We start from the raw sequence: 12624 nt of genomic DNA, 5'->3' as shown, positions 1-12624 counted from the left end.
TTACTGTGCTACTAAATCTGACACCCTTAATGGAGTAAAATTAGCTAAAAAAAAATGCTGCATGCAACATTACTTTAATACATGGAACAACAAGCCATGTGCTAGACAGTAAATTAAATTGTCCAATAAATTAAGGCAAACAGGCCTCTTATGATCTACCCACTAAAATTGTCTACTAGAAACTGTTTCACTGCAAAATAACTATCCATGAGGGCCTTGTTGTAAGTTAAACACTTTTAAGAAGAATTCCACAACGTGTTAAAAGAAAACTACCCACAAGCTATTCAGTTAATGCAGTTGTTTTTTAAACAAGTTTTTCTCTTGTTTACAATCAGCTTCAAATAATCCTTTCTGAACATAAAAGGTTATTGTGTCCTGTGTCAGTGAAATGTTCTGCCCGAATGCGCTTCTATACGTATTGCTGTGCTAATAAAAACAAGCAAGCAAGTTTTAGCTCAGTTTCCAGTCCATAAATATTCTGTGGGAGTCTATTTTAATGTACTGGAATAGTTTGTCAACAGAATCAGACAATAAGTTTTCCAACTTTCATTTGTCTTCAGAAAAATGGCTCTTAAGCAAACAATAGAAGCCTAATGACACTTTTATCTCTAGTGATCAGAGCGCTGCCTGTCCAGAGTGCAATCTGTGTTACTTCTCATAACCTCAGATCAGTGTGACTCATCACCATGATCAGCATGGGGATTTTTCTTCTGCTCCTGCAGTCATGTTTCTACAATACAGTTTTTGCAGGGAAAGTTTTGGCTTGGCCAACAGATGCCAGTCATTTTCTGAATATGAAAATAATCCTGGATGACCTTGCTCTTAAAGGACATGAGGTTACATTGTTGACGCAGTCAGCAATCATGACTATGGGTTCGGAGAATGGCAAAGCCTCACCTTTAAAATATGAAGTTTTTGATGTTCCTTTCACTAAAGAAAGGAGTGAAAGTTTCCTTCAGGAGTTTTTAAGTATGTGGATTTATGATGTACCCAATATGTCCTACTGGCAGTTCTATCAACAAATGAAAGCCCTAATGACTGAACAACTGAAATTCGAAAGACATATATGTGATGGAGTGCTGAAAAACAACTCACTGCTGCAGAAACTAGAAGACAATAAGTTTGATGTCTTGATTTCAGATCCATTGGCTCCATGTGGCGAGCTCATTGCAGAGGTTCTTGGACTTCCATTTGTCTATTCCTTTAGATTCTCCATGGGTAACTCCATGGAGAGACTGTGTGGACATCTCCCAGCCCCCTTCTCCTATGTTCCGGGAACCATGGCGGAACTCACGGATAGAATGACTTTTATTGAAAGATGGAAAAATATAAACTTTTATCTGTTTCAAGACATGTTGTTTTATCGACTTTTTGCCGGCAACTGGGATGGATACTTCAGTGAGATACTGAGTGAGTAAATACAGTGAGAAGAAATGTAGAATGTTTAAACATTCTGTGAACATGATTTACAAGTATTCTCCTGGGCTGGAGGTTGTTGGAGAACATAATACAGGGCCGTTTCTACTGCCGTGCGCCCCGTGCCGCCGCACTGAGTGCTGCTGGGAGTGGGGCGCTGTGATGGAGGGGGGAGCCGCAGCCGCGGGGAGGGCAGCCCGACCTCTCCCTCCCTCTCCCTGGGCCGCCCTCCATGCGATCTCTCCTCGAACTGCAGAGTAATGCAGCAGGGAAGCGCTGTGCATAACTACTCACCTCGCTGGCTCCAAGCGCTGCTCTCTCGCCGCCAGTCTCATCTCTCCATACACGCTGATACACGCTGCTTCCTGTTTAGCTGGAAGCAGCGTGTGTGTGTATCAGCGTGTATGTAGAGATGAGACTGGCGGCGAGAGAGCAGCGCTTGGAGCCAGCGAGGTGAGTAGATATGCACAGCACTTCCCTGCTGCATTACTCTGCAGTCCGAGGGGAGATTGCATGGAGGGCGGCCCGGGGAGAGGGAGGGAGAGGTCGGGCTGCCCTCCCCGTGGCTACGACTCCCCCCTCCATCTTGGGGGGCACCTACCTAACCTATACTGGGGCAGCTACCTATCTAACCTATCCTGGGGGGCACCTACCTATCTAACCTATACTGGGGGGCAGCTACCTATCTAACCTATACTGGGGGGCAGCTACCTATCTAACCTACCTATACTGGGGGGCAGCTACCTATCTAACCTATACTGGGGGGCACCTACCTAACCTATACTGGGGCAGCTACCTATCTAACCTATCCTGGGGGGCACCTACCTATCTAACCTATACTGGGGGGCAGCTACCTATCTAACCTTTACTGGGGGGCACCTACCTAACCTATACTGGGGCAGCTACCTATCTAACCTATCCTGGGGGGCACCTACCTATCTAATGTATACTGGGGGGCACCAACCTATCAAACCTATACTGGGGGGCACCTACCTATCTTACCTATACTGGGGGGCAACTACCTATCTTACCTATACTGGGGGGCAGCTACCTATCTAACCTATACTGGGGGGCACCTACCTAACCTATACTGGGGCAGCTACCTATCTAACCTATCCTGGGGGGCACCTACCTATCTAACCTATACTGGGGGGCACCTACCTATCTAACCTATACTGGGGGGCAGCTACCTATCTAACCTATACTGGGGGGCACCTACCTAAACTATACTGGGGCAGCTACCTATCTAACCTATCCTGGGGGGCACCTACCTATCTAACCTATCCTGGGGGGCACCTACCTATCTAACCTATACTGGGGGGCAGCTACCTATCTAACCTATACTGGGGGGCACCTACCTAACCTATATTGGGGCAGCTACCTATCTAACCTATCCTGGGGGGCACCTACCTATCTAACCTATACTGGGGGCAGCTACCTATCTAACCTATACTGGGGGGCACCTACCTAACCTATATTGGGGCAGCTACCTATCTAACCTATCCTGGGGGGCACCTACCTATCTAACCTATACTGGGGGGCAGCTACCTATCTAACCTATCCTGGGGGGCACCTACCTATCTAACCTATACTGGGGGGCAGCTACCTATCTAACCTATACTGGGGGGCACCTACCTAACCTATATTGGGGCAGCTACCTATCTAACCTATCCTGGGGGGCACCTACCTATCTAACCTATACTGGGGGGCAGCTACCTATCTAACCTGGGGGACAGCTACTTAATCTAACCTATACTGAGGGGGCAGCTACCTAATCTAATCTATACATGGGGGCACCTACCTATCTAACCTATACTGGGGGGCAGCTACCTATCTAACCTATAGTGGGAGCATTAACTTATCCAACCTGTATTGGGGCTACCTACCTACTTAGCTAGCCTATACAGGTAACAACTATACTGGCTACCTATATTGGAGGCACCTACCTAACTAACCTATACTGGGGGCATCTACCTATCTAACCTATGCTGGGGGCACCTATTCTGGCTACCTATATTAGAGGCACTCACCTAGCTAACCTGTACTGGGGGCACCTACTACCTATCTAATTTATACCGGGGACGCCTGCCTATCTAACCTATACTGGGGGCAACTATACTGGCTACCTATACTGGAGGCACCTACCTGGCTAACCTATACCGGAGGCAATTATACTGGCTCACCTATGCCTGGCTACCTATACTGGGGGGACCTATAGCTGGCTACCTATACTGGGGTACCTATTCTGGGGGAATCTATACTGAGTGCAACTAGACCTGGCTAACCTATACTGCGGGCACCCATACCTTTCTGCGGGGGGGGGGGGGCACAATTTTTACACCCTCGCCCTGGGTGCATTTTAGCCTAGAAACTGCACTGACATAATAATTGTCCTAAATAAAGCCTGGCACACAACTTCAATTTTGATTGGCCAATCACTGATCAATTATACAACCTCCATGTAATATGGGAGTTTACCTTCATAATTTGTTCATAGTATTCGAAATCTGTTGGCCCTCATACTACATGGAGGTGATAAAATTGGTCACTCATTGGGAAATCAAAATTGAAGATGTGTTTCAGGCTTTAGGTTCACAGTGATCTATATTAAAGAGAACCCAAGCTTAAAGGGAAGGTTCAGGCTGCGCAGTACAGCCTGGAGGACGTCTGATGACGTCAGCGCACCCGCGTGGGACGCAGAAGTGCCTGGCCTTGGAGCGCAGAAGAGCCTGACCTGGCAGCCGGCCTGGCCATGTCGGGTCAGCCACCGGAGACCACCGGGAGCCTGCGGAGCGGCGGCGAAGGCACCTCCTGCCTGCCAAGGGCTGGAGGAAGCCCCAGGTAAGTGGAAATTGATTTTTATTTTTTCACCCCCCTCCCTGAACCTTCCATTTAAGTTCAGGTTCAGAAACACATACTTACCTAAAGAGAGGGATTCTCCAGAGGCTTCCCACGCTGTCCTCAATCACTGCTTGGGACTCTCCAGCTGATTGGGGCCATGGTCTGCTTCTGGCATGAGCCTTTCTGCAACTGTGCTTGTGCAGTAGCATGGAGCAGTTGGTTCAGGTGCAGCCATACTCGCCCAGCCGTACATGGCCCTGAAAGAGTGTCAACAAGCCCTTGTCAGTAGTCTTTGGAAGGTCCACGAGCAGCAACAGGGGTTAGAACAACCTGATAGGAAGCCTCATTGGGATCCAGAAGCTTTCCTCTTCTTAGGTAAGTATAAGTAAGCTCAAATGATATTTCCATGATTAAAAACTGATTGTTTGACCATCTTCACTAGGGTTGCCAGGTGTCCGGTTTTAGACCGGACAGTCCGGTTTTTGGCCGCTGTGTCCTGTCCAAAAAGGCATGTTAAACCGGACAATTAAGATGTCCGGTTTTATGCCTTTTGCCACTTGCCGCCACCCGTCCGCCAGCGCTGCGCGACCGCTGATTCGCTGCCTGGCTGTCAGTCAAAGGCACAGCCAGCCAGCTTACGCGGCGTAAGTTACGCCAGCTTAAGTACCGCCCCCGAGCCCGCGCTTCCCGACGTTGCTACGGCAACGCCAACGCTGCGTTGCCAACGTACGCATGACGTGCGTCACTCACGTCATTTGCAATGCGATTCTGCATCTGCGAAGGAAGCAAGGTAAGGTCTGGAGATATGGTGAGTGAGTGACCCATAATTCTCTGGTTGTATTTCCGCTCTTTGTGTGCATTGGCTCCGCTCTATCTCCCCTCCGTATAGTCCAGGCGTGACTTTCAATCTCATTCAATCTCGCCTGAGCCCGCTGCTTACTATACTTTACACTTGAATTCATACTATTGTACAACGCAATTTATACTGTTATACTGTTATATTTGTTATATTTGCTCAAAATGTGTACATACATGTATGCGCAGATTTATATTTTAACTTTATGCCTATGTATGTCCACTTTATTGTTCTCAATAAAAAATTTTGGTGGGAAAAATTTTTTTTTTTAAACTTCCCGCAAGAAATCGACCACTTCACTGTGCAAAAATGCCATAAATGCATTGCATTATTTGCATAGTTTTCCAGTTTTGTAATAGTTTTCTGCTCTGTCTCTTATTATGTGCATTTACTGGTGAAAAGCGGTCTCTTATTATGTGCATTTACTGGTGAAAAGTGGTCTCTTATGTGCATGTACTGGTGAGGACAGTTAGTGACATGGCTATGTACTCTGTAATGTGCTGCAGAAGATGTCAGTGCGATATAAATACTGTAAAAAACATTTTTTAAAAAGCCCATTGCTTAGCCCCACTCTACATAAAAGTGCGCTTCTGACTCCGCCCCTAACTCCACCCCCTGTCCGGTTTTCTCCATCAGCCGACCTGGCAACCCTAATCTTCACCAATCTATGTTAATCACATTTCTGTTGAGATCTGATTGGTACAGAGTGGTAAAACTTACAAGCAATGCCCCTGATGACGCAGCAGAGAAACCGGTAGGGTTAATGGAAGGCAGATGGGATAACGGCACCCCATTTGGATTTGATACGCGATTGTGTTTTGAGGGTCCCTGTCACAAGGACCCTTATATAAGTACTGGACATGTGTTTTTGATCAATAAAAGTTGGAATTTTTAAGCGGAGAACATTTAGATCTTTTGTGCTTTTGTTATTGTTTGCATGCTGGGAGCGTCTATACTATATGAAGGAAAACAGCTGACTGAGTGTGGAATTACAGGGGGCCACAGAGAAGGACAACCCATCACTGTGACCGTTTATGTGCCTAAACCTTATAGTTTGGGTCTTATGGAGATTTGGTAAGCTTGCTGTAACGATTGGTGTCAGCACACAGAGAGAATCGGATTATTGGTGATCTGCAGTATCACCAACAATACAGATATATACCCGATCATTGATGATCTGCAGAATCACCAATAATACAAGTATGACTAACCTCTGGACACCTGATAAAGTGTAAGTGTTTTGGTGCAACAGTAGGCTGTCTCCCGTGGGGCGGGAGACGCAGATAACAATGAGCATGGACCACCTGAGGAGCAGGTGGCCCTTGGCTGGATGTGAACTATCTCCTAGGAAAGGGGATAGAGATAACCTGCGAGCCAATGATTCCCTGCAATACTGGGAATCAGACTATACTGCAGCCAAAGGACTCCTCAGGGAGAGAGCCCCTGATTGGACTGCCGAGAGGCCTCTCTGAAGAACAGGAGGTCTCTGCAGCTACCTGACACTCGGCTGGGTAGTGTCACAGGTAGTACAGACAGACTGAACACGCAAGGGATGAGTGACAGCCAGAAGGGTCGGTCAGGCCAGGTCGGCAACACACGAGCAGATAAGGTACAGAGACAGAAGGCTGATTCGGTAACCAGGTGCAGGCAGGGTTTGGCAACAGGCAGGCAGATATGCATAGGTACCGAATCAGAAAGCAGGGGAGAGGCCTAGAGAGCAATTGGTCATAACAGATAAAGCAGAGATCTAATCTAGAGTGAGAGGTCCATGGTCTCAACACCCAGGAACTGGTCTGAAGTATAACACAACAATGACACAGTATTCCTAAGCTTGGGTGTGAGGTCCTTGGTCACAACACCCTGGAACTGGTCTAAAGTATAACACAGCAATGACACAGTATTCCTAAGCTTGGGTGTGAGGTCCGTGGTCACAACACCCTGGAACTGGTCTAAAGTATAACACAGCAATGACACAGTATTCCTAAGCTTGGGTGTGAGGTCCTTGGTCACAACACCCTGGAACCAGAGGCGGATCTGGAGGCGTGCACATAGGGCAGCTGCTATAGGCGCCCTTTGTCACTCACCTCCCAGGGGGCGCACAATTTAGAAAACCCCTCTCCCTCCCAGCCAGGTCTGAGCACCTCCTGGCTCCTTCCCATGGCGATGATTTAGCTAGCTGGTCGCCAGCGCATACAGTAGTAGGAGACGCTTGTTGCGTCCCATTCATTCACCAATCTGCTGCTGCTTACGTCGCTCGGTAGGCACTGCTCACATCTCCCTCCGGATTGGCTGTGTGGAGCCCTGCTGCTGCCGCTGGGGCTGATGGGGGTGGGAGAGGAGAGGAGAACAAGAGTCTGCGTAGCTGCTGCAGCCCAGTGACACAGAGAGGCAGGAAATGAGCACAGTTGATAGCCATGTGTGTGAAGTTACCAGAGCAGAGAGAGAGGCAGCTCCGGACAACATAGAGATAAGATTATTAGCTGAATACTTCCTGTCCTCTCTCTGCTTCCAGCATGTGTTCTGCTTTCTCTGCCCTCTCTCTCTCCTGTACTGTGCAGCATATTTGTGTTTGTGATGTTCCTGCCAAACGGGGGCTGGTGAAGATTGCCCTGGTGTGGTTTCTGCCTTTCCTCAGTCTATTCCTCCACCTCTTTATCTCCCACCCTTCCTTCTCTCTCTTTTTTTTTTTTTTTTTTTGGCCCTCTCTTGTGTCCACCTCCTGCCTTTCCCACACTTCTTACTGTTCTCCATTTCCCCAACTCACTCTGCTGCTTCTTTTAACCCCCCTCTCTCCCTCATTTGTTGTACCTCCCTTAAAAAGGTACTTTGTAGGATGTGTGTGACATTCCGCATCACATTCCCATTGTTCCCGGCCGTTTTTTGGAGATTCATTCAGGAAATTGTACAATCAGTGGCCGCATTTATTTCCATTGCCCAGCCCCCTTCCTCCTCGATATCTCCTGCAGCACTTTACAGAGTACGCAGTCATGTCACTGAGGGCCCTTTTCCACCAGCGCGTTTGCGCTGGCTGAATCGCAAAGTCGCAAACCGCTAGCGATTTTACAATCGCTACGGTTTGCTTTTTAACATAGGAATCGCGGTAGGTCATTTCCACTACCGCGATTCATTTTTTACCCGAATGCGAACGCGCGGCGGAGCGATATTTGCCGCGATTTTGCTATGCAGTGCATAGCATAGCAAAATCGCGGCCGCAAAACGTCGGGGAATCGCCGGTTTTGCGATTCAGCAATCGCTAGCGTTCAGCGTGAACGCTAGCGACTGCAGGTGGAAAAGGGCCCTGACTGTCCTCAGAGGGGCTCACAGTCTAATCCTACCATAGTCATAGTCTAATGTCCTACCATATTATTATTATGTATTTATATAGCACTGACATCTCCTGCAGCACATTACAGAGTACATAGTCATGTCACTGACTGTCCTCAGAGGAGCTCACACTCTAATCCTACCATAGTCATAGCCTAATGTCCTACCATATTATTATTATGTATTTATATAGCACTGACATCTCCTGCAGCACTTTACAGAGTACATAGTCATGTCACTGACTGTCCTCAGAGGGGCTTACAGTCTAATCCTACCACAGTCATACTCTAATGTCCTACCATATTATTATTATTATGTATTTATATAGCACTGACATCTTCTGCAGCACTTTACAGAGTACATAGTCATGTCACTGACTGTCCTCAGAGGAGCTCACAATCTAATCCTACCATAGTCCTAGTCTAATGTCCTACCATATTATTATTATTATGTATTTATATAGCACTGACATCTTCTGCAGCACTTTACAGAGTACATAGTCATGTCACTGACTGTCCTCAGAGGAGCTCACAATCTAATCCTACCATGGTCATAGTGTAGTGTCCTACCATATTAATTTTATGTATTTATATAGCACTGACATCTTCTGCAGCAGTTTACAGAGAACATAGTAATGTCACTGACTGTCCTCAGAGGAGCTCACAATCTAATCCTGCCATGGTCATAGTGTAATGTCCTACCATATTATTATTATGTATTTATATAGCACTGACATCTTCTACAGCACTTTACAGAGTACATAGTCATGTCACTGACTGTCCTCAGAGGAGCTCACACTCTAATCCCTGCCATAGTCATAGCCTAATGTCCTACCATATTATTATTATTTATATAGCAATGACATCTTCTGCAGCACATTACAGAGTACATAGTCATTTTAATAACTGCCCTTAGAGGAGCATTTTTCAAATGTGGGGCGCACATATAACTACCTTATACTGATATCTAGAAGCACGTCTCTACTAACTTAATTTGGTTGTCTGGGGAACATATCTACTCAAATTATGTATAAAGGGGGCCCTTTGCTACTTAATTATCTTGGCACACCTGACCTGGCTATTTAATTTCTTTATCTTGAGGCACCTGGCAGCTGTTATTATGGGGGAACGAATGAGACTCTGTGTTGGGGATGGGGGGGGGGGCACAATTTAAGCGTTTGCCATAGGCGCTATTTTACCCAGATACGCCACTGCCTGGAACTGGTCTAAAGTATAACACAGTAATGACACAAGCGTAATCTGGCTAAGTGTGAATTCCCAGGTCCACCTGGTTCTAACACACTGAGGGATCTGACTATGGTTTGAGTGCTCACACGTATGTATTCGCAACGGCAGACAACCAGCAACTGACAAGCAAGATCTATATATACTTGCAGTGCTGTGCAGCTCCGCCCGAGCCACTCAGCCAATCCAGAGTCCAGCTGGGATCAGCTGATCGACCTGATCAGCTGATTCCCCTTCTGCTGGTATAAATGTCCTGTCGCCTGGCGCTTGCACGCGTAGCTCTCCATCTGTGTGCACTAGAAGGTCCAGACAAACCAGACACATGTTGCTGTGCGGAAACCCCCGGCCTGAATGCGGAGACAGCCGCCCCGCCGCCAGACTGCGCAGCGGTATCTCCGCTATTCATTACACTTGCACTTTAAAGGGTGTTTGTGGTGATGAAAACATGCTAATGAAGGTCCACGTAACACTGAAGTTTTAGAATTGTATACAAGAAGAGTTTATCTGAGGACTTTAATTTCTGGCAGCTTGTGTGCCTTTCTGACATTCTTTTACAAAGTAGCAAAGTTTCTGCAATGTAAAGTATATAAACACTGGTTTTAATCGCTTATCAAAACCTACACAGAGTGATTTTGCAAGCGTTTTTACATTACTGCACACTGTAACAAAATGAAAATTAATTGAAAGGACCAATCAGAATTAAAAACGCTAGTCGCTATTTGCTACACAACCGCTGGCAAATTATTTACACTTTTTAAAATCGCTCCCGAAAACGCTCATGAAATCGCTTACAAACTACTCATACAAAACGCTAGCGATTGCAATTAGCGAAGTGTTTTTTAGTGGGTTCCAGGCCTAATGGGTCTCATGCAATCTAAGCATGGTTAGCATACCAGTATGTTTTTTGAAAGCAGGAAGAAGGCCATTAAATTAGAGACTTGCATACAGTGTCTTGGCAGAGATTCCAATCTAGGTCCTTAGTGACCAAAGCAGAGTGCTGACCACTCAGCCACCAAGGCTGTCAAGGTAGAGTTTCTCGTTTTTTGACTTTCTTGGAAAAGGGAAGCATAACTGTGCCTGTTGTCATGAGGACTGCTCATTATACATGGCCAAAAATACTGGCACTCTTATTTGTCAGAAAATCACCAATTTTCCCAGAAAATTGTTGCAATTACAAATGCTTTAGTATTGTTGTGTATTACTTTTGTTGACACTGGAATTACACAAAACAGCAGAGGAAACAAAACAAAAATAATTCCATAAACATTAAAATGTCCTGAACAAAATTATTGGTGCCTTAACAGAAATAATATTTCAAGCATGTTTGATGTTCCTCTAATTTATTACCCAGAGTAAAGCCAGTATTTGTTGTGAAGCTTTCAGTACTTTTGCCAGAGCTCCTAAGAAGTTTTTCCTCTACTATTGTTTTTATTGTTATTCTTATTTCCAGAACATTTTTGGCCACAGGGGCAGGAATAATTTTGCAGTGGGTATGCTCCCAGGTAAGTTCCGGTCCTCCCACATACAAAAGAGGTCTGTTATAGATCACTAAATACTAAACAGTTGGCAAGTTTGTATTTCCATTGGGTTATATATACTGTCTACTAGCCAATTTGAACCTGTTGGGCATGGAGCATTCTGCTGTGGACATTCTTTCAGGTGAGTACACATAAAGCTGTTTGAAATATTAGATGGTGGATAAGCAATATGTAGATGAAGGTTTTTTGAAATGGGTGGAGGTGAGGCAAGGTTGGTGGGTAACGGGTAATTACATAGATTGATAGTAAGAGGATATGTGAACGGGCATCAGGGAGGAGAGGTGATTAAGAGGTGTGGGGGGGGGGTGATTGAGTAAGTAGGGCCCAGTAATTACATAGGATTAGGGGTCAGGTGGACAAGTGATGAGGTTTGGAGGGGTGGGCAATGGGTATCAAGTAGGCAGAGCTAATGAGATTTTATCCTAGTAATAATAATAATAATAATAGCAATATTAGGGGATGTTCGGGAGGTGTGTGCAGGTATGGAGAGCGAGGTTGTGGTGCTGAAGGACAGTACTACTGGGTAAAGCCTCGCTCCCCATTCCGCCGGGTAAAGGGAGCATTGCTCCCTAATGATCAGCCATTGCGCAAAGGAAACCGGCAAGAGGATTTGCCGGCAATCCTCGCGTGATGGCAAGGTGAAAAGTAGCTTGCATCTGCAAACTACTTATCACTTGGAATAGAATATAGCCCTAGGTCTTACAGCATGAAAATTACTTAGTTCTGCCCCTTAAATCTACAAAAGACTGACTAAAAGGAAAACTACATTCACACTAAGACAGCACTCTTTAGTGGCTGTTTATTCATTTTATAAAGATGTTTAATGGATTGTCATTGCCAGGCACTGTACTACAGTTTTCACATTTAAAAAAGGATAAATAAGCATGTTATTGTTTTAGTAGAATATTGGTAAAATTACAGATATTCTACAACCTGATTGATATGGTGAAATAACAGCAATATTTGACAATATTTCACTATGACCTAGCCTCTCTGTACTCTCATACAGAACCCTCCTCTCCCGGGCAACTTAAACCCCCCTCCCCCACCACCACCGCAATTAGTAATCTGCCACATCCCCAACAACTAATAACCCCCCGTGGCCAAAAATGGGCACCCGCTATGGGAACTGCAGCTACCAATAGCGGGTACTGTCTGCAGGGAGTTGGTATGTTCTCCCCATGTGGGTTTCTTCTAAGCACTCTCCCATATCCCAAAAACATACCGATAAGTTAATTGGCTTCCCCTTAAACTTGGCCTTAGACTATGATAGACCTATGACTATGGTAGGGACTAGATCGTGAGCTCTTCTGAGGGACAGTTAAGTGACAAGACTGTATAATCTGTACAGCACTTCAGAAGTTGTCAGCGCTATATACATTCTAAATTATTATAAAATGCTTGG

The 12624-nt window shown here is 45.8% G+C and overlaps 1 protein-coding gene across 1 annotated transcript in view; it reads left to right on the top strand.

The window, feature by feature from the left end:
- The first annotated feature begins 679 nt into the window (after positions 1-679).
- Positions 680-12624, top strand: part of LOC137504539 (UDP-glucuronosyltransferase 2A1-like) — a 168638-nt gene continuing 156693 nt past the window's right edge. The window contains exon 1 of the mRNA XM_068233111.1: positions 680-1410. Coding sequence (XP_068089212.1) covers positions 687-1410 — 724 coding nt within the window. The 5' untranslated portion in view covers positions 680-686. The remainder of the gene's footprint in view (positions 1411-12624) is intronic.

Source organism: Hyperolius riggenbachi, chromosome 1, assembly GCF_040937935.1.
Source record: "Hyperolius riggenbachi isolate aHypRig1 chromosome 1, aHypRig1.pri, whole genome shotgun sequence".
Taxonomy (NCBI): Eukaryota; Metazoa; Chordata; class Amphibia; order Anura; family Hyperoliidae; genus Hyperolius; species Hyperolius riggenbachi.
Note: the sequence above shows the minus strand (reverse complement) of the source record. Positions and strands in the feature narration are given on the sequence as shown.